This window comes from Moschus berezovskii, chromosome 9, assembly GCF_049115385.1.
Source record: "Moschus berezovskii isolate FMDL1 chromosome 9, NW_MosBer_1.0, whole genome shotgun sequence".
NCBI lineage: Eukaryota > Metazoa > Chordata > Mammalia > Artiodactyla > Moschidae > Moschus > Moschus berezovskii.
Window position 1 is genome coordinate 86,787,635 of NC_142468.1, and position 23,338 is coordinate 86,810,972.

The 23,338-nt window shown below is 35.8% G+C and overlaps 1 protein-coding gene and 1 non-coding gene across 2 annotated transcripts in view; one reads left to right on the forward strand and one right to left on the reverse strand.

Moving 5' to 3' along the window:
• GPR137C (G protein-coupled receptor 137C) overlaps nt 1-23,338 on the reverse strand; it is a 60,482-nt gene that overhangs the window by 12,747 nt on the left and 24,397 nt on the right. The window contains exons 2-3 of the mRNA XM_055437451.2: nt 14,814-14,857; nt 13,053-13,281 (exon numbers count right to left, since the gene is read on the reverse strand). Of these exons, the coding sequence (XP_055293426.1) occupies nt 13,053-13,281; nt 14,814-14,857 (273 nt within the window). The remainder of the gene's footprint in view (nt 1-13,052; nt 13,282-14,813; nt 14,858-23,338) is intronic.
• On the forward strand, nt 20,426-20,507 carry LOC129563651 (small nucleolar RNA ZL8). Its single transcript, XR_008687393.1, has one exon. It is a non-coding gene; the product is annotated as a small nucleolar RNA ZL8 (small nucleolar RNA).

A 23,338-nucleotide genomic window follows, 5' to 3' on the forward strand; every position in this document is an offset into this window, starting at 1 on the left:
ATATATATGGAATTTAGAAAGATGGTACCGAAGATCGTATATGCAGGGCAGCAAAGGAGTCATAGATGTAAAAAAGTTTTACTTCTTAATTACTAATTTTATACCTTCTGTTTTTGTTTTATTGGACTATTGAATAGAAATGGTGAGAATGGACTTCCTTGCTTTGTTCCCAACCTTAAGGGCAAAACATTCAATACTTTCAATGTGACATAGACTGCAGGTTTTTTAGAGATGTCTTTTATCAGATTGAGGAACATTCCTTCTATTCCCTATTGACTTAAAGTTTCATTGCGGTTATTTTTAAATCATGAAGGGTGCTGAATTTTGTCAGATGTTTTTGCTACATCTATTCAAATGATTATTTATCTTTTCTCCTTTGTTCTCTCAATGTAGTGAATTATATTGATTGACTGATTTTCAAATGTTAAGCCAATGTTGCTAGATTCTGTATCTCTAAGTATAAGAGATTATGTATGTGTGCTCAGTCACTTCAGTCATATCCAACTCTGTGTGACCCTATGGACTGCAGCCTGCCAGGCTCCTCTATCCATGGGGTTATCCTGGCATGAATATTGCAGTGGGTTGCCATGCCTTCTTTCAGGGGATCTTCCTAACCCAGGAACTGAACCTACATCTCCCGAGGCTCATGAATTGGGACTGAGCATAGGACACTAAAAGCTCCAACTATGACTGTGGGGATTTTTATCCTTTTATTTCTTGCTACCTGGTAAGTTCCTCCTCTTTATTCCTACTATTTGGCTTCATATACACATCTATTATTTTTATGTGTTTGATGAACTCTACCTCTTTATATTTGGTAATATTCTTTGCTTAACTTTTATATCTGGTAATACCCTTTGTCTTGACAACTCTTTTGCTTAAAGTGCCTTCTTACACTTATTGAATGAATAGTATATTAGCTTCCTTGTTCAACTTATATCTGTCTTTATATTTAAAGTGCCTTATGGAAGTCAGAGTATAGATGGGTCTTGTTTTTTCTTTGAAATCCATTTTGACAGTCTCTACCTTTTAACAGGAGTGTTTAGCCCACTGACATTTAATATAATTAATGATATGTTTAAATTTAGGTCTTACATTTTACTATTTGCATTTTTATTTGTTGTTCCTCTATCCATTATTTTCTGCGTCTTTCGGTTAATTGCATATCTTTTAGAAGTCTATTTTAATTTATCTGTTGAACTTTTAACTATACTTTTCTATTCCTTGTTGTTTTCTTTTTGACTTAAGTGGTTGCTCTAGGGCAGCACTTAAAGTGTGGTCCCGGGATCTTAAAAATCAAAATCATGATGATTAAAAACACGAGTACTAAGATGTTATTTGCCTAATATATTTTCATTCTCTTTTGTATATACAGCAGAGTCTTCCAGAGGCTTTATGATATGTGACGGTGTCAACATTCTGTATGCATGTGTGTTCTTGTGTTTTCTATTAATAGATTCCTGATATAATAGATTTAGGGTATGCTGCTGCTGCTAAGTCACTTCAGTCGTGTCCGACTCTGTGTGACCCCATAGACGGAAGTCCACCAGGCTCCCCTGTCCCTGGGATTCTCCAGGCAAGAACACTGGAGTGGGTTGCCATTTCCTTCTCCAAAGTGTGAAAGTGAAAAGTGAAAGTGAAGTCGCTCAGTCGTGTCCGACCCTTAGCGACCCCACGGACTGCAGCTTACCAGGCTCCTCCGTCCATGGGATTTTCTAGGCAAGAGTACTGGAGTGGCTTGTCATTGATTTAGGGTATAAATACATTCATTTTCAGAGATTAAGTCAGCTTGTTCTCTGTATCTTTATTGGGTTCTTGTTAATTTTCTTTAGTTATACCTGATATACCTGCTAAAACCTCACTATTATCAAACAATTAGGTTTATTTTCTTTTTTGGCAATGCCTATAACATGGCATATGGGTTCCTAGTTCCCAACCAGGGATCAAACCCATTCCCCCTGCAGTGGAAGCATGGAGTTTTAACTACCAGGCCATCAGGGAAATCCCCAAACAAGTAGTTATTCTGAAATCCTAGAAGAAAAGAAGAGAAAGAGGGACTTCCCTGGTAATCCAGTGGTTAGGACTTGATGTTTTCACTGCTGTGGCCTGGGTTCAATCTCAGGTAGGGGAACTAAGATCCAGCGGGCCACAGGGTGTAGCCAAAAGAAAAAAAAATGAAGTGAAATCCTAAATTTTTCCTTGTATCTACATGGCAGCACAACAAGAATAGGTACAATTAATATATTTGTTTCATAATATTTAAGCATTTAAATAAAAACTTAAAATATTAAATTTAATATTAAACTCATTTTAGAAATTAATCACATTTTACTCTAAAATGAAAAATTATAATTCTTTTCATATTTAAAAATGGATTATTGGCTTAGGAATGGGGACTTATCTTTTTATTGGTATAAAGTTTCAGTGTGGGATGATGAAGATGATCTTGAGATGGACAGTGGTGATGGTTACACAACAATGTAAATGTATTTTATGTCCCTGAACTGTACATTTAAAAATGGTTAAAATGGTAAATTTTATGTTATGTATATTCATTAGAATAACAAATATTTTTCTCTACACACAGCTTCTCTGTTTTCTTCTAAGATACTAAGAAGGTTGAAAGTGTTAGAATTCTCTGACTCATTGAAGAAAGAAATCTATATAAAGTAACTGGGTGAAACTGATTTCCTGTTTTAGCAAATGAAATGCAATGAAAACTACCTTTCAATAAGTTTTATAAATGTTAATAAGTTACCTTATTGTCTTTTGCGACAGAACATTATGTCCAAGTTAAGCTGCAGCATCATTTTGAGATCAATCATTCAGAGATTAAAGCAAAACAATTGTAATTGTAAATGCAGGTGTGGTGAGCATTTAAATACCACAAATTGTTTTTATAACTTTCCAAACTAGAAATTAAAAAACCATTCAGGCATTTTATAGGCTAAGTTGTTATACTGCATTGGGTGGCAAACCAATCACAATAGCTGAGAGACTAGTAAAGCCTTGCAAAGTTAACACTGCTGAATGCCTCCTGGATGAAACATGCATTGCCATTTTCCAAGACAGAAATTCACTGATTCAAAGATTTAACTAAAAACATAGTGATTTAATGTCTTACTAATAGATGTGTTACTATTTTTGCCTTAAAAATAAACAAATCTGATATAGCAGGACTAATTTTGTTTGTATTCTTCTGGTGTCAGCACCAACTAATCATACAAGAAGATACTCTTATGTCAATGCCTGAGAAGTAGTACTGAAATATTCAAAGTGTTGAAAATTCTTCTATTTATCCTGGGCCAATTGCGCTGATAATCTCACTAATGGTACAGAAACAGTCGAGGATAAAACTGTGGGCTGTAGCACAAATCAATGCAGAGGTACCAAACAGTACTGTGTTCTTTACTATTATGCACTCCCAGTTAAAAAAGAAAGTTCATTTAAGAATATCCCTGATGAAACAGTGAAAATATTTATTAAGTATTGACCCCACAGTACCTGTCTACTTAATATTCTGTGTGATGAGATAAGATATGCACTGAAGTAATTATGCTGTATACTGAAGCACAGTAGTTGTCTTGAGGAGAAGCACTTATGTGGTTGTTTGACTTGTGAGCCACTTTTTTCATGAAACCCCATTTCTACTTAACAGACAGCTATGGCAGACAAACAATGGTCATTCAGACTTGGTTAATAAGCATACTTCTTTTTTAAAAAATAAATGAAATGAGCCTGTCATGTCAAAGAAAATATCTAATAATATTTATTGCCAATGATGAAATATGAACTTTCAAGTGAAAATTAGAATTTTTGAAAACTTGTTAAGTACCTGTACCCACTGTAAGACTGGCAGTTTCCCAAACTTAAATACTTTCTTTGATGAGGTTGGTAGTGGTATTAACAAAAGTGATTCTGGATATTGTCTAATGAAATGTATCAACATTTTGAAAATCTGTGACCACTCTTTTCCTATGATCAATGCATGATGTTATAACTCATTCAAAGTGTAAGACAGACCAATGGAGAGTACAGAAAGTCACTAATATGGCTTTAGATTCTATATGGCAACTAACCTTTAAGACACCTCCACTTCAGAGTTTTGGTGTAGTATTAAAGAAGAATATCCACAATTATCTGAAAAGGCTATTTAAATTCTCCTCCATTTTCCAACTACATATATGTGTGAGGATGGATTTTCTTCATATACTTCAACCTAAACAACATATCACAACAGATTGAATGCAGAAGCAGACATGAAAATCCAGATGTCTTCTATTAAGTCAGACATTAAAGAGATTTGCAAAATGTATAACAATGTCAATCTTTTCACTAACTTACTTTTGTTTTGGAAAATATAATTATTTAGCATAAAAACATTTTATTCATGTTAACATAGAGTAGATTTATTATTGGTATTTTAAGGAATTAAGAAATGAATATTTTTAATTTCTCATTTTTTCTAAAATGTATATATAGGTGGATATAAGTTATATAAACAAAATCTCTTTGGGGTCCTGAGTAATTCTTAGCATTGTAATGGGATCTCAACACCAAAACGTTTGAGAATCACTGCTCTAGGGATTATAAAATATATCCTTAACTTTTCATAGTCTAAATAATTGTTAATATTATACCACCTGATGTAAAATATAAGAACTGTAACAATATAGGCCCTGTCCTTTATGCTACAGTGCTATAGTTGTTCTATATACTATACCGAGAATTATGTATTATATCTACACACCTAAGCCTCACATTATAATTTTTGCTTTGCACAGTCATATTTATTTTAAAGAAATTAAGAAATTATATTTACCCACACATTTTTTATTTCTTGTGTTCTTCATTCCTTCCTGAAGAGCTAAAATTCAAGCCAATTTTATTCCTCTTCAGTCTGTAAAATTTTCTTAGCATTTCTTATAGTGTAGGTCTGTTGGCAGTGAATCTTGTTTTCTTTTTCTTTTATCTGAAGATGTCTTTACTTCTTCATGATTCTTTAAGAATATTTTTGCATGATACAGATTTCAGAATTGATAATATTTTTCTTTCAGCATTTCAAAGATATTGTTTCCATGTCTTCAGGCTCTATTACATCTGATGAGAAGTGACTGATCCTTTGAATCAATGTTCCCTTATGTATGTGTCATTCTCCTCCATTTGCAAAATTTTCTTTTTTTAGGTTTTAAGCACTTCAGAGCTTCCCTGAAGGCTCAGTGGGTAAAGAAATCGCCTGCAATGCAGGAGACACAGGAGATGTGGGTTCGGTTCCTGGGTCAGGAAGATTCCCTGGAGGAAGAAATGGTAACCTACTCCAGTATTCTTGCCTGGGAAATCCCATGGACAGAGGATCCTGGCAGGTTACAGTCCATGGGGTCACAAAGAGTTGGACATGACTGAGCAAATAACACTTACACTCTCACTTTAAGCACCTTGACTATAATGAACCTAGGTGAGATTTTCTTTATATTTATCCTGATTGGGATTGCTGAGCTTCATGAAATTGCAAATTTATGTCTGTCATCAAAATTGGAAAATTTAGGTCATATGTCTTCACACGTTTTTTTCCTAATCTCATTTTCTTCCCTTTTCCTTTGGAAATTCCAATTATACATAATTTGACCCTGAGACTGTTCATTTCATTGTCATCTCCCCGTCCTGTCCCCCATCATTCTCTGGTCTTTCAGATTGCATAATTTCTGATTGATTTAAGTTCACTGACTTCTTTCATCTCCAATCTGCTGCTAAGCCCAAGTAGTGACTATTTAATTTTAAATACTGTATTTTTAAATTCTAAACTTTCTGGTAGTTTTAAAAAATAGTTTCTATTTCTCTTAAGATATCTTATTTATTCATTCATTCAAGTATTAATGTATATTTACTTCACATCCTTGAGTATATTATAAAATCACTGATAAATTCAACATCTGGGTCAACATCTGGGACTGCCACCAATGATTGCTTTTTGAGTTTTTCTTTTTGCTCTTGAGTATGAGTTATAGTTTTCCTGTTTCTTCATATATCTAGTGACCTTGGATTCTGTTCTGGACATTGTGAGTGCCATGTTTTAGAGTTTGGATGCTGTTATAGTGTTCTAAAACGTATTGATTTTTTTTTCTTTTCCCTTAAAATTTTTTTTATTTTTAGCAAATGATTAAGCTGGCTAGACTCAAATCTCAAACTGTCTCCCATGCATGAATAGCAGCTGAAATCTCAGTTCAGTTTCTTTAACCTTCACTGTGCTGCTGCTTAGAGTATGTTCTGAACATGTCTAGTTCAGGTATCAGATAAAAATTTGGCAGAGTTTAAAATCAGAATTTGGAACTTCCTCTACTTGGCTGTCTTCTTTCTGAGATTTTCCACTGACTTTCCATCTGGAATAGTTTCTTGAATTTTGCCCTATGATTCTTCAAGCAAGTAAAATAGCAGGTTTCTCTTCAAGTTTTGGCTGCCCCATGGATGGGACTCTTCCTCAGGCTAGAAGCTGTAAAAAACAGGAAACTCACGCAGTGGCAGTTCCTTCTTCTAAGAGGCTGCTCTCCAGTGTTGTCAGTGCTTTTTATATTTTTTCCAGGATTTATCTCTGCTTTCTGCAGAAGGCTGAGTCCAATAGAAGCTACTTGGCCAATAGCAGAAGTAGAACCCTGCACATGTTTCTGAATCCATCTCACAAATGCTATTTCCATTTTGAAATTAGAATGCCAAACTAAGCATCAAAAATAAGAAAACAAAGTAATCTCAATTAGTAAATTTAAAATGTATTTTGATAATTATAAGGCCTAAACAGTTTTAAAAATAGTTTCATGGTGCTAAGACACAATGAAATTAGATCTCTGGCTCTAATGACTCTACTGTTATAGATAAGATAGCTTTAAGTTGATGGACTTTATGTTCATGGAAAAATAAAAAAATTCTGAAAATGCTGGCTGGTCCAGTAGAACAATTTAGAAGTATAAAGGAAAGGTACTTGAGCTTAGGAAGAGATAAAAGATATAAACCCAATGTTGTAAGCAGGGATTTTGCAAATGTGACAAGTGTGTGGTGGATTGGTTCAGCAACAGAATAGGAAATAAGACTTGCAGTATAAGAACTGGAATAATGAAGGCAGTAAATTAAAGAAGTACCACAGCTTAAGATGAATGAAAAAAATTCCAGTGACTCAAGAGAGAAATCAGAATACTGGGAAGGTAGCAATCATATCTATTATAGAGGATGATGCAGCCTCTGGTTTTTTTTTTTAACCATCCTCAACAAATTCTGGTGAAGTCATATTTCAGGGTGGTGGATGACAGACATTAATGGCATTTTAGCCTATTACTTTAATGTGGCCTAAGTAATCATAAACTACTTCTTTAGTCTTATAGGATCAGCTGGTCTCCATGAATGATCAATATAGTTTAGTTGAATGTTACTGTGTCTCTGCAAGATGCTGATGATGCCTTCCATCCCAATATAGTAATTAGTATGGATCAACAGCTGGGTGAACATGGGGCAGAAAGGTTTGCATAGTAACTAAAACTGTTAGGCATTCAGGAGAGAGAGACAGAAAGTGCATTATTTGCAAACAGCTAACTAGGCAAGGAGACAAGCTAACCTTGAGTCAGACGATGATTTGTTTTACACTCTTATCCAGATATAAAATTGTACATGTCCTTGATCAGAGATGTAAGGCTAAAGCTCAACTTCTGTACTCACCCTAACTTTGAGTGGTCTTTCATACAAATAATCCTAACTTGCCATTACTTTGGCTCCTGTAATGGCAAGTTGGGATTATCTGTATGAAAGACCACTCAAAGATAAGGTGAGTACAAAAGTTGAGCTTTTAAATTAAATTAACTAATTTGAAAAATTTTTTGTGCCATTATTTTATCCATTAAAAATAACATGTCTCCTAGATTCTTATAAATATGCTTATTTTTCCTAAAATGGAAATTAATATTAGAACAAAAATAATTTTATTGTATGTATTTTAATGTTAAAAGTTATATTATAATTCTGATTAAAAGTAAATAAATTCAAATATACCACAGAAAACAAACAAAGAAAGGCAAAGCAAAGAGCAATTTAAAAAACTTAGTTGGAGAAAAGGACTAGTACTGACAAATGGTCATATTGATAAATATAAGGTATTTGTTTACCCTATAAAGAGTTTTTAAAAAAAAAACATTTTATCTAAAGTTAATGGACATACTTGAAATGTCAGCAATATACAAAAAGTTTTAAAATAATATTAAGAAAAAAATTAAAAAACAAGTAAAAAAGGTCATTATATACTTTCAACAATACATGTTACAAAAATTTCTAAGAAAAATGACTCAATTATTAGATGAAATGTTGGAGACTTCAACCCTTACAAAATCTGTGCAGAATGGAATATAAATAGAGTCAAAATTAAAATATTTAAAAGAGAAATCCTATTCTCCAGTAATTCTTATCTTTTTCACTATTCCTTTGGAGAATATGATTATATATGGAGGACCTGTCTCCAGAAACATTTTGCCAACAATTTTAGGTATTCAAGAACTTTTGAAGCCTCATTACCATCCTTTTGTATACATTAGGATCATAATAACTAACTTTTATAAGGCCGTCCTAAATGCTAGGAATTATACTAAACACTTTATATGCATTTTAATTTAATTTTTATAACAACATTATAAGGTAGATACCACTCTTATCCTCAAACAACCTAAGAGATCAACATTATCATTATTTTCATTTTACAGACCAGGAGAGTGACCATTAGAGATGCTGTTACTGAAACAGGAGGGAAGGAGGCAGGGAACAACTTCTAAAAGAATGATATAGCCATGCTGTTGCTGCTGCTAAGTTGCTTCAGTCATGTCTGACTCTGTGCGACCCCACAGACGGAAGCCCACCAGGCTCCCCCGTCCCTGGGATTCTCCAGGCAAGAACAGTGGAGTGGGTTGCCATTTCCTTAGGACATGACAAAAACTAGTTAGAACTAACTAGGTCCAATGTGGCAGAAGATCTGACTTCCAGTGGATCTCATTATATGCCTATCATAACACAATAGCAAAAGCTAAGTGACACACCCACCAGGGCCATGACAATTTCAAGCTGGACCATCAAAAACCAAAAGGTTGACAATAGTCCAATCCCTGGAAATCTCCACCCCTTCCTCAAAATATTTGGAATAATCCTCCCACTCATTAGCCTATGAAATTACCCAATACATAAAAATTTACCACCCCATATTTCAGGGCCTCTTGCCTTCTGAGATTGCCCACACTCCATCTGTAGAATGTGTTTCTCTCTAAATAAATCCACTTCTTACCTATCACTTTGTCTCTCACTGAATTCTTTCTTTGATGAGACATCAAGAATCTGAGCTTCATTAAGGGCTGAGACCAGATGTGTGGTATCAAGACCATGGGTTCAAATCCCAATCTGAACAATCTGCACAGTTTCATTACTTGTCCAATTGCTCAGTTGGTCATGCAGCCAATGAACAGGAGAGATAGGATTTATTTATATCCTTCTCTCTCTGATCCCAGGTTTTTTTTTTTTTTTAGCTCTTAATCACTATGATACACTGTCTTTCACAAAGGTTATTTCAAATTAATTAAAAAATCAATATATATGAAAAAGAGATATAAACATATCTCAAATTATATCCAACCACATTTTAAAATTTATATCATCCTCACTGAAAAAGAGAATTTGAAGTAGTTACAGAGATACAAACAGAATAAAAAATAAATATAGGAATGTGGGGATGGGGTAAGATGTGGGGATGGGGTAAGAATGTGAAATGAAACAAGAGGTAGACCCGGAACAAAACTGGGTATCATAAGATCACCTGTGACTGATATAAAGATGAGCCACAGAATTGCCTCTGCACAACACAGTAGCCAGCGAAAAGAGCTTAATAATATTTTTCTTGGTACTGAACTGGAGAAAAAGATCTTTTCTAGGGAACAACAACATAATACGATAAGACTTGAAGACAAATGTTTCTCACAAGAAATTTCTCACACATTTCCTGATGTAGACCAAAGCATGATGTGCCAGTATATGTCAGGAAAGACAATTCTATCCAGGGTATAATGCAGTCTCAGAATACAACTCTATAATGAACTGGATTGGGCAGAGAATAGATATGGAATAGATGGGGAAATGGACAGACTGTATATCCTTCAGGTAATGTTTCTGGCAATTAAGCTTTTGAGTTTAACAACTAATATTTTCTCCAACAGGAACCTGGAGTACAGAAATTCTACATTGTTCAGGAGGCCACAGTCATATGCACGGACAGTCATGCAGAGGGTAAAACTGATAACTTCCTGTGGAAGTTAGAGGGCCCAAAGAGAACATATATCTGAATTTTAGACTTTTCACCAAAGTGAAAGTAGAATAGTATCTATATATATGTAGAGATAATATCTAATTCACACCAATGTGAAAATATGTAGTATTTAAGACATGGCTGAAATCCAAAAGATGTTGCTATAATATACAGTAATGATATTATGGAAAGTTGCCAAGGCAGTACTTGAGAAAACATATTGCTTTAAATGCCTTTATTAGTTTAATTTAAAATAATAAATTAAGCATCTATATAAGAACATAGATACGGAACAAAGTAACAACCTTACATATGTAAGAAAATCAGAAACTGAAAGAGAAGAAATAAACTATTCAAATTCATAATGACAAATATTTAAAAAGCAAGTCAGAGTTGCTCCTTTGAAAAAGAACCAAGTCACAGCACTGATCTAGTAGCTAAAAGAATAAATTTAAGAGATTTCAGACAGAAAGTTATTTCTAAATTTCATTTTGGAGAGGAAGAAGAAGGGACAAAATTAAGGTCATAAAAAGGAGAAACATTAAAGTTATGCCTTAAAGTTGGGTAAGATAAGGACAAAAAGGAATAGAGCACTGGGAGTGGAAAGACATTTCGGGAATGAAACAGCCTGGAAAAGACTCTGATGCTGGGAAGGATTGCAGGCAGGAGGAGACGGGGACAACAGAGAATGAGATGGCTGGATGGCATCACCAACTCGATGGACATGAGTTTGAGTGAACTCCGGGAGTTGGTGATGGACAGGGAGGTCTGGCGTGCTGTGATTCATGGGGTCGCAAAGAGTCGGACACGACTGAGCGACTGAACTAAACTGAAGGGTACAGAGACAGAGAAGCACACCTGTACTACTTAGAAATAAGGCTGGTAAGACTGAGACAAATCATGGAGGATCTCATTATCACTGAAAATGTAGAAGAAGGAAGGAAGAAGAAAGAATAAAGAGAAAAACAGAAGACCAGAGTTTGAACTTTAAGGAAACTCTCTTAGGGATAGCAAGAAACAAGGTCAATTCGAAAGTAGAGGAGACAGATGCTCAACAAACATTTGCTGATTGAATAAAAGAAATGGCCATTACTATATATTGTTATAGAAGTCAAAAAACAAAAATGAGTCTAGAGATTTTATAAAGAAAATGTGAAAGCAAGATGATATACTATTTGAATAAACCTAATTAGGAAAACCAAGAACTACAGAACAGTATAATACAAATAACTTACTATCTCATATTATATTTACCTTTATAGGTATGTATCCGAATATATTTCTCCATAGTGTTCTGAGAGAATTCTGAATCCACGCACTTTTTAAATTTAAGTGAATATCTTTCATATGATAGTGACGGGAAGGTATTTAAAATAATTCTGGAGGAATTATCAGATTAACTTCCCTCCTCACATTGGTAACTTAACTACATCCAGAGAATTCTGTATATCACAGTGAGAAAAACCAAACTTAAAAAGTTTCTAAGTATTCAGAAAACAAGCCTTCAAACTCAGCCTCATTTATTTATGTTTTATCACTAAACAAAAGAGGTAAGGAATTTATCCGGTGTTGTCACACTATGAAAAGATGCTGTTGCTACATCAAAAGATTATGCACCACAACAACGGTGGTTGTATTCTTCTTAACACTTATATGGAAGCCAGAATTAACTAAAATATTTGACTTTTAGGAAGTAAACTGTTAGAAGTTGAATTAAAAAATTTCCAGGCAAGATTAATGGGTTTGAAAGTAAGTCTATGTCTCTCCCTCTCCTCTATTTCTATTTTTGTTTCTATATTTATATTACTATTGATATAAGTTTAAAAAAGAAAATTAAAATCTTCACCTAAACTTAAGGGACAAGTTGATTTACATGCTTTAGTAGAATTATATTAAGGGTAATAATAATATAGGAGTCTAAAAAATATTTCAGAGAACTGTTTAAGAAACTATCTTGCTTATTGTCAGTGAATAGGCAATGATGCCAAATTAAAGCAAACTCATCTGTACATATAAACCCCCACCCCAACATCCACACACATATACCCCACACCCAATGCCACACATACACTATGATACTGATTCACCACTCAACCACACTGTCAATCAGCAACAGCAGAAACATTCATAGTTCTCTGTTAACAGGTTAACATGGGCTTTTGTTTCCTGACCCAAAAGTATATGGAAAGGGAGAAGCAGGCATTTATAAAATCAGTTACATGACTAGCTGTTTCAAATACCATAGGGACTTCATATTATAGAGTGAAGTAACATTTTCTAAAACTTTATACAAATAAACAACACTATACCAGTATGACATTTTGACATTGCTAACCCAAATATATACAGACATAAAGTGGTAAATCTGTTTAATGGCAATACTGCCACCCTTACTTATGAAACCTAAGTTGTAAGTATGGCCTTGAATATTAGACTATTTGTGATACATTTGTATACATTCTGGCTTATGTAGTTTAAATATAGCCTCCAATGCAGAGGATATAAGTCATAGAAAATACAGTATGTTCAAGATAAGTGTCTTTGTTTAAAAAAACCATTGTTTAGTGAGCACCAAGTTTTGAATACTTTTTAATTTCTTGTGACCATTCTTTCATGCTCAGAAATGTACCTGATATTCAGAATGCTTTTTAAAGAAATATAAAATTTCCATTAAAGTATGGTTCATAAGATGAGGATTTGAAGTTAGACTGTCAAGTATAAATTTAAGAAATACACTTACCTTTGATTCGAGGTAGACATTTGCTGATGACATTTTTGTAATTTTGCATATGTAACTAACTAAAGAGATGGCACAAAGAATAAACAGGCTATCATTAATTAATGCTCGAACAAACACAGTCCATTTCAACTGATTTTCTGGGACATCTCCATGGACTAACATTGCGCAAGTCAAGTTCACCACTAAAAAGAGAAGGCTTGCCAATAGAAAGCCCAAATGCAACAGAATTCTGAAAGAAAAAATGAATTTATTAGATTTTTATAAAACTAATGAGAAGCTAAACTTAATACTGGATTAGTGTCACTTTAAGTACAATAATTCCTTCAGTTTAAACTGTTTGTAATTTAATTAAATACAAATTTAATAATTACACAGAGTTACTTAGGATATTTTTGCAATTACGATATTAGTAACTAAGCCATTTAAAAATGGCATCAGATTTTAAACCATGAATTTAAAAATAATCTCATGTGGACTTGAATTCAGTTGCCTCTATCAGAAAAAGTAATATAGGATTATCTTAACTATTAAAGTAATCCTGAATTTTTCATTTTGTAACTGCTGAGCACATTTTCATTGACCTTTCCATTCTAAGAATTAGCAGGCTTCTAAAATTTGCTTGGAAAATTAATATACCATATATAAATTTAAATTGATCATTAATATTAACTTTAGAAGGTAAGGGAAATGTGTTTTAAACAATTCTTCCCTTTAGGAACATTTGATTATAGCAAACATTTATTTCAAACAAGAGCAAAGTGGAACACAGGGACAATATATGTAGAGTTTCATTCATCCATCAATATCTCATCTTCTTATAAAGTGGCATATTTATTATGCATACAGAACTTCTCCCAAAGTAGAATGCTTAACTACTTCCCCTTAAGAAAAATTAGACCACCTCATAAAAACTCTTCAGGTAAGGTGTGGCTCTCTGTATCAAGTAGCTGTAACAGCTATCTATATGGAAGTAACTCAATTCAAATACATTTATACTCCAAATTAACATGATACAGAAATTTATTTGCCATTCTAGTAGCCTCTACTTTGGGTCACTTTCAATAGTGGGAATCATAAAACGTTGTTTGCCTTTGTAAGTAATTTACACAAGGAAAATGGAAGGCAATGTGTAATCTGTAACAAGCAATCTTTATTAAGTATACACGCAAAATATAAGGATTCTAGTTTGAGAAGTTTAGATCTTAATACTATCTCAGGTTAAATAATAAAAATAATAATTATATAGCTTGAAACCTAAAATGAACCTTGAAATTATCCATACATCCAGAGAATTATAGTAGTTTAAGAACAAAAGCATCAAGAGGTTAGATGAGGAGGATTGCTGGCAAGTTTATAGAAGAATTGGTCTGAAACCCAAGGCTCCTGACTCCCCAATTTAGCAATCTCATTTTTGAGGTGAATCAGTACAGAAACATTATTATTTCATGGAATGACACTATATATTCTCACTCCAAACAGCATAATCTGTTTGATTATGAGAGTATAATCGATCTTGAGAATTTGTGGACCCTATGAAACTATATCTGACATCTGAAGTGGGACAGTGGCAGAGCACCAAAAAAGGTATGCAACAGCAATACTGCTGAAGGGGGAAGACCAGATTACTCAGTTCACTTTCTATGAACTAATCTAAATGCATGATCTTCTACAAAACTGCTAAAGCACCCTCAACTACCAAGCCCTTCTACCTTGAGAAGTATACTGTAAAAAAAATTTACATATGCTACTCATGAAACTTACTTGTGTTTGTCAAGTTCAGTTGCACATCTGACTTTACATATAACCTATAAAGAGAGTATAGAAAAAAGGTTTTGAAAACATGTGTAATATAGTATTCTTAAATTTGCTTTGAATATGTGTTTCAAAGTGATACAACAAATAACAGCAAAGAGTAAACCTCAAATGTTAACAGTTGAACCACTGAAGCAAAAATAGACAGGTTTTCAAAAGCTTAATACAATAAATTAATAACTTTCTTTGGTATAATTTTAAACTTAAATTTCTATCTTTAAATTTTTAAACTGAAATAATTCAGTTTATGCATTTATTGAACTTTTATTTTGAGCCAAACATTGTGCTGGATGGCTTGTAACCTATTTTAAACTTAAGATGGAACAACTTACTTAAATATGAAGATGGTGGAGTGTTCTCCAAATATTATTTCCCCTTAAGATGAAATGAAGTTATTAAAAGAAACAAAGGACCAAAAAATGAACACAAAGATGATGAACACATATTATATTTAGTAAACTTACTTCTTTCATAAAGTCTTGCAAAAGGCAAGTCCTCAAATACTTGATCAATCAAGATAAGCAGGTAGATAGGGCGAATTTGAAATAAACAGGGTAACTTCTGAGAACATGGGTGGAAGGTCTAAATTCCTGACTGGTGAATTTGGACTTTACATTTTATACAGTGGGAAGATAATGAAGGTTTTCATGTAAGCACTCCAAAATACTTCATTAATCTGGCATTAATGCACACGCAACCACAGAGAAACTACAGGCTAAAAGTAGAAAGACTAGGGACTTCCCTGGCAGTCCAGTAGTTAAGACTCTGCACATCAACTTCAGGGACACAGGTTTAATCCCTGCTTGGGTAACTAAGATTGCATATGTTCATATGAGGCTCAGCCAAAATAAATAAATAAACATAGAAAGACTAGTTACAAGACTATTGAAATAGATAAGAACTTTGAGTGGGGGTGGGAGTGGGGTTGGGGTGGGAGAATCTAGAAAGAGGCAAGTACAGAACATTACAATGAAACTTAGTCTAAGTCTTTTAATAACTTTACTGATTTCATTCAAACAATTTCTGAGCACACACTAGGAAATGTACCATGGATTCATAAACCTAGTAACCGTTTCTGCCCTCAAGGAGCTCAGTGTATGAAAGAAACAGATAAACCAACTATTTTGAAACATGGCGATATCAATGCAAAAGATACTGTCACAACATCTAAGAAGGCAGAAAGACTAATTCAGTCCAGGAAATGGTGAGAGGTAAGGTAAAAGAGGAAAGATTGTGTAAAGAGACAGTGAATGTGAAAGTCACTCAGTCGAGTCCAACTCTTTGCAACCCTATGGACTATGCAGTCCATGGAATTCTCCAGGCCAGAATAATGGAGTGGGTAGCCTTCCCCTTCTGCAGGGGACCTTCCCAACCCAGGGATCAAACCCAGGTCTCCTGTGTTGCAGGAGGATTCTTTACCAGCTGAGCCACAAGGGAAGCCCAAGAATATTGGAGTGGGTAGCCTATCCCTTCTCCAGCAGATCTTCCCAACCCAGGAATCGAACCCAGGTCTCCTGCATTGCAGGTGAATTCTTTACCAACTGAGCTATTGGGAAAGCCTGTAAAGAGTCAGGGAGGGCTTTGGAAGCCACATTTGAGTCAAGTTATGACGGATAAATGGAGAAGGCAATGGCAACCCACTCCAGTACTCTTGCCTGGAAAATTCCATGGACGGAGGAGCCTGGCAGGCTGCAGTCCATGGGGTCGCGAAGAGTCGGACACGACTGAGCAACTTCACTTTCATTTTTCACTTTCATGCATTGGAGAAGGAAATGGCAACCTACTCCAGTGTTCTTGCCTGGAGAATCCCAGGGACGGGGGAGCCTGGTTGGCTGCCGTCTATGGGGTCGCACAGAGTCGGACACGACTGAAGTGACTTAGCAGCAGCATGATGGATAAATGAGTATTAGGTAAATGCTCAGGCAAAGATAGCGGCTTGTGAGTTTACTTATATCTATTATATTTTTGTTAACCAGAAGCTAGATGTGATAAAGGATTCTAAAATATCACCTTATTAATCTCTAAATTGTACCACTAAATCATTCTCAGATGTATCTGTTTTCTTTGTCACTAATACTATACTGAATTATTACTACAGCCTTTTAATTGGTCTCTCTGCTTCTATTCTTAACTCCATCTATCTTTAGAACATAACTGGGCATTTTGCCATTTTCCCTTTATTCTCACTTCTCTACATGTTTTGTTCTTATTCAAAATTGTACTAAAATATATATAACATAAAACTACAACTTCAGTTCAGTTCAGTAGTTCAGTCTGTCCAACTCTTTGTGACCCCATGAATCACAGCACGCCAGGCCTCCCTGTCCATCACCAACTCCCAGAGTTTACTCAAACTCATATCCATCAAGTCGGTGATGCCATCCAGCCATCTCATTCTCTGTTGTCCCCTTCTCCTCCTGCCCCCAATCCTTCCCAGCATCAGATTCCTTTCCAGTGAGTCAACTCTTCACATGAGGTGGCCAAAGTATTGGAGTTTCAGCTTCAGCATCAGTCCTTCCAATGAACACCCAGGACCGATCTCCTTTAGAATGGACTGGTTGGATCTCCTTGCAGTCCAAGGGACTCTCAAGAGTCTTCTCCAGCACCATAGTTCAAAAGCATCAATTCTTCGACGATCAGCTTCCTTCACAGTCCAACTCTCACATCCATACGTGACCACTGGAAAAAACATAGCCTTGACTAGACGGACCTTTGTTGGCAAAGTAATGTCTCTGCTTTTTAGTATACTATCTAGGTTGGTCATAACTTTCCTTCCAAGGAGTAAGCGTCTTTTAATTTCAGGGCTGCAATCAGCATCCACTACAACTTAACCATTTTCAAATATACAGTTCAGTTGCATTGAGTACCTTCACATTGTTATTCAACCATCACCATCATCACCCACCTCTGGGATTTCTTCATCCTCCTGAATTGAAACTCTGTATCCATCTAACAATATCTCCCTGTTCCTCTCCCCTCTAGTCTCTGGCAATCACCATTCTAATCTCTGTCTCTATGAATTTGGCTACTCCAGGTACCTCATATAAAAGAAATTATACAATATTTGTCTTCTTGTGATTGGCTTATTTCACTCAGCACAGTGTCTTCAAGGTTTATCCATGTACATCACACATGAGCATGTGTCAGAATTATCTTCCATTTTAAGCCTGAATAATATTCCATTTATGTATATACTATATTTCGTTTTTATATTCACCCACTGACGGACACCTGAGTAGCTTCTGCCTCTTGGATACTGTGAATAATGCTGCTGTGGATACTGTGGATAATGCTGCTTGGATACTGTGAATAATTCTATATATGAATATGTTTTGTTGTTGCTCAATTGCTAAGTCGTGTTCAAATCTTTGTGACCCCATGGGCTGTAGCACACCAGACTTCCCTGTCCTTCACTATCTCTCAGAGTTTGTTCAAACTCAAGTCCATTGATTCGGTGATGCCATCTAATCATCTCATTCTTTGTCGCCTCCTTCTCCTCCTGCCCTCAATCTTTCCCAGCATCAGGGTCTTTTCCAATGAGTTGTTTTTTTGCACCAGATGACCGAAGTATTGGAGCTTCAGCTTCAGCATCAGTCCTTCCAATGAATATTCAGGATTTGATTTCCTTTAGGATTGACTGGTTTGATCTCCTTGCTGTCCAAGGGAATCTCAAGAGTCTTCTCTGGCACCACAATTCAAAAGTATCAGTTCTTCAGTGCTCAGCCTTCTTCATGGTCCAACTCTCATATCCATACTATATATGACTTAAATCATTTAAGAGTAAGTTGCATATGCAATGCCCCTTTACCTTTAAATATTTCAGTGTATATAATACTTCCTTTATAAAGGAAATTCTCTTATATAACCAGTACAATTATAAAAATAATAAAATCAATATTGATAAAGTATCATTATCTAGTCTGCAGACCTTATTCAGATTTTGCCACTTGCTCCCCAAAGTGCCATTCACAGGGTGGGGAAGGGAATCCGAGATCATACATTGAACATAGGTTTATTGCATACTTAATCCCTTAATTTTTATTTTTTTTCCTTGTCTTTTTTTTTTTTTTTAAGCTACTAGATGTTTCCTAGCTTGAAGGTCTTTTTTTTTTTACAGTATTATATTGGTTGGTTATGCCTTACATTGACATGAATTCGCCCCGGGTTAACATAAGTTCCCCCTCCTGAACCCCCCTCCCACCTCCCTCCTCCCTTAATCCTCCCTCTGGGTCATCCCCGCATGCCAGCCCCGAGCATCCTATAACATGCATTGACTCTGAACTAGTGATTCGTTTCACATATGACAACATACGTGTTTCAATGCCATTCTCCCAAATCATCCCACCCTCACCCTCTCCCATAGAGTCCCAAAGACTGTTCTATACATCTGTGTCTCTTTTGCTGTTTCCTTGTCTTTTATGTATTCAGTTCTAAAGAGTTCAGACCAGTGATTCTGTAGAATGCTTCTCACTGAGTTTATCAGCTAGTTCCTCATGATTAGATTCAGAATATGTATTTTGGTAGGAAAACCACAGAAATGATAGCACTGCATTCTTCTAGTGCATTATATTATGAAGCTCAAGATGCTGATTTGCCCCATTACTGTGATGTTAACTTTGATCATTGGTTTGATCAGATGATATCCACCAGGTTTCTCCACTGTTTAAGTCACTTTTTTCCCCACTGTAATGAGTATCATGTGGAGAGATATTTAGATTCTTTTTTTTATTATTATGTTTATTTTTAATTGGAGGAAGATTGCTTTACAACGTTGTGTTGGTTTCTGTAGTACAACAACGGGAATCAGCCAAAATTATATATATATATTTGCCCCATCTTGAGTCTTTCTTCTCTTCCCTTCATCCTGCCACTCTGGGTTGTCACAGAGCACTAGGCTGGGCTCCCTGTGTTATACAGCAGCTTCCTGAGATATTTAACTCCTAGTAAATATCTTTTATTCTTCAAACTTTCATACACTAGTTTTAGCATCTATCATTCTTGCCTGAATAAATTATTACTATTTGGAACACTTTATTCAAAAAAATGAATCTGATTATACTATTCCAGGAAAAAGCCCACACTCCTTTGATACTGCAAAGGTCTTTTAGCACCTAGCTCCACCTTCCCATCACTGTATCCTTCTATCCCTGTCTTCAATCTCACGGTCTGCTTATTCTGAATTATTTACAAGTTTCAATAAGGGGCTTCATTTCACATCTCCATGCCTTTTTACATGTTTTTACTTTACCTGAAACATGATTTCATGGTCATATAACAGATTCTAATTTATCCTTCAACACCTTATTCGAGTGTCATTCTTTGTTTCACCTTAAGTGCCTCAGGAAGAAGGAACCACTCTGTATCCTTGCATTACAAATCACACTCTATGGCATTTATTCACATTTTTATCCCCCTCTTAAGAGAGAAATTCTCTTGGAGAAGCACTTTTGGGGTGACTGGGATGTTCCTGCCACTTTAGCAACAGGCTGTGACAGGAAGTGGAGAGCAACATGCTTCTGCCTGGGTACTGTGGTAAGTCTTCTCCTGGTTTTTCTCCAGCTCCAGAGTGGTGGCGATGAACTGGTTGGACTAGAGTCTCTGAGCGCTTCTCTGATGATCTCTGAAACCACCTGATCCACTCGTGCTTCTTTCCTTCTTGTGTGGCAATTTTCTTTAAAAAGTAAAATTGGTATATAGTCATATACCAAAAATTGGAGAAGGAAATGGTAACCCACTCCAGTACTCTTGCCTGGAGAATCCCATGCATGGAGAAGCCTGGTAGGCTACAGTCCACGGGGTCGCAAAGAGTTGGACACGACTGAGCGACTTTACTTACTTACTTAAGAGAGACTGTAACTTACTCATATTTATAGTCCCAGTGCCCAGCATAATGCCTGGTTCATAGTAGGTTCAGAAAATGTTTGAATAAGTGAGCAGTGAACTTAGGTCAAAGCAAGTACTTTGGTATGTTGTTGTGGTGTAAGTGAGTATTAGAAATATGGCGCAAGTAGAAACTGAAGGGAAAAGCAGTCATCCAATAATGGAAGACTTGTATAAAAATGTAAAAGGATTAGACCTTAATTCTCACAAACTGTATAATAGTTTTTATGCTTGAGTAATTTATTAGGTGTCAGTATAGACAAAGGGTCAGAATGCCAAAAAGAATGTCAGTTAAGGCTGTTGCATTTGAGCAAACTGACAAGTGTTAGTAACTCAGTCCAGTCTCCTCTGTAAATGGGATTCTCCAGGCAAGAATACTGGAGTGGGCTGCCATTCCCTTCTCCAGGGGATCTTCTTAACCCAGGGAGCAAACCTGAATCTCCTGCATTGCAGCCAGATTCTTAACCATATGAACCACCAGGAAGGGAGTCTACTCTTCCTCATTCTCAAGTTTTGAATCTAAAGAACTATTAGAATCAAAGTTCTACTGACAAAATTTTAAAAAGTCAGGTCATGCAATTGATTTTTAGTTTTAAAATTTATTACATATAGGCAGAAATGAGATAACAGGTGAGCTTTGGAATATAAGAAAAAAATCATAACCACCTATAGAGGTGATAGCTGCAACTCAAAGTAGAAGATATTTGGGAAAACAAATGTAGAACGAGAAATCAACCTGCGATATGTTCACATTTTACAGTAAAAGTGAAAAAGCCCAAAAAGTGAAGAAAAGAGAAATAAGCAAGGGAGACAGCCTTAAGAATCAGACTAGTCATAGAAAGCAGTGGAGTAGTTTAGAGGTAAAAGGAAGAAAGTATAGCCTTTGTTCAATTCTGCAAAAAGTCAAGAATAATTAAGAAATGAACATTTGACTGGGATAACTTGAAGAGAATAGTTTTCAGTGGAATTGCAGAAGAAAAAGCAAGGAAGTAAGACAACAAAGGCAGTGAGCACAGACTATATGAGATAGGAGATAAGAGAAACATGTTTTTTTTTTTTTTTTTTACTGGAGGTCATGTATTGGAATATTGCATGTTTCTGCATGGTCCAGGGTTTCTGCTATGCAAGGGATTTGCACAGTGAACATCCTTGGAAACTAGAAATGGTGTCTATCCAAGTGGCAGAGAGAAGATCTATCTCCTGATTTGTATAATAGAGAGAACATCTCTCTCCCTGAAGACGTTCCAGGGGAGTAAAGTTTTCATCTCCCTCCTTGGTGAAGATTTGCTTACATTTCAGAATAAAGACAAGGTCTGCCTGTCTTCTTCATTTGGGGTTATCTCTCCTGTAACACACCTTGCTGCACACACAGCTAACATCTGGCCCACGCTGGTTGCCTTATGGGGGCTGGGCTTGGGGAACTGGTTCAAAACACTACTTTGGTTGCTTCCTGTTTTTTCCCATGAGCAATAAATGGCCTTTTCCTCCGACCTATGGGTCTTCTGCTTTCTATTGGTATATGTCTATAAAACTGTGGGAGGCTAACCTATCAGCTTTCAAACAGAATAAAATCTCAGGCATTCACAATTTCTGATTTAATGATCTGTTGATCAGAAACTAACTAGAGAGGGTGAAATGGTAAATGGTGGAGAGTGGGAGAAAGGAAAGCAGAGCTCAATCGTTAAAGAAGGCTCTAGGTGAGGCAGGTCAGCCCTGAAAAGGAAAATACATACTTTTGAGATAAGAGAGAAGAAAAGATAGCTGAGTAAAAACTTGGAGATCTGTACAGAAAATGTAAAATAATCTACAAATCACTTTGTTAAAATAAGAAATTTGGATGTAGCAATTTTGATATAGAGAAAATGGATGAGGGAATTTGGCAGGTGGATTCTATTTTTTTAAGTACAGTAGGAGGCAAGGTCATATCCTGAGAAGGGATGTTAGATTTAAGCATTTGGAATATGGGAAACATTTGGAACACATGAATAGAGGGCTATAAAAGATTATTTTCAGAAACAGAGAGGTCCAGTTAAAGTCAGGCAGTTGACAGTGGATGTGGTCAGCAAGGGTTCCTAATTTTAAAATTAAAACAGCCTAACAGGAAAAACATGGATGCCATTGGAAAGTTAGGATAACTACACTGTACTTTTCAAGTAATAATTTAGAACGGTGACATGCGGAACTACGGGGTGAAAGACGGGGTGAGTGAGCCACAAGGGCACAACATAGTCAAGAGAAGAGAGGTACCAGACAGACCAGGCACTAAATGCAAACCACAGCAGACAGAAGCTAATGGAGGGGGAAAACAAAAAGGGTAAAGTGAGCAGAGGTTAGCATGAGGGTAAAATACAAATAAAGGGGTGAATTCAAGATGTACAAGGGGAAGAGAAGACACTGGCTGAAAAGAACTGCTTAATTTTCAAGAACTGCTCCAAGGCATGATCATGCTCCTGAGCAGCTCAAATAGAAGTGGAGGGTTTTAGAGCTCTGAGAAACCACTGAAGTGAGATGCACTGGACGGGTCATCAGTATGGGCTTTGAAACAGATCTGTGTAACAAGGGACCAGGCTACGGGAAGGACAGTAATGATTTAC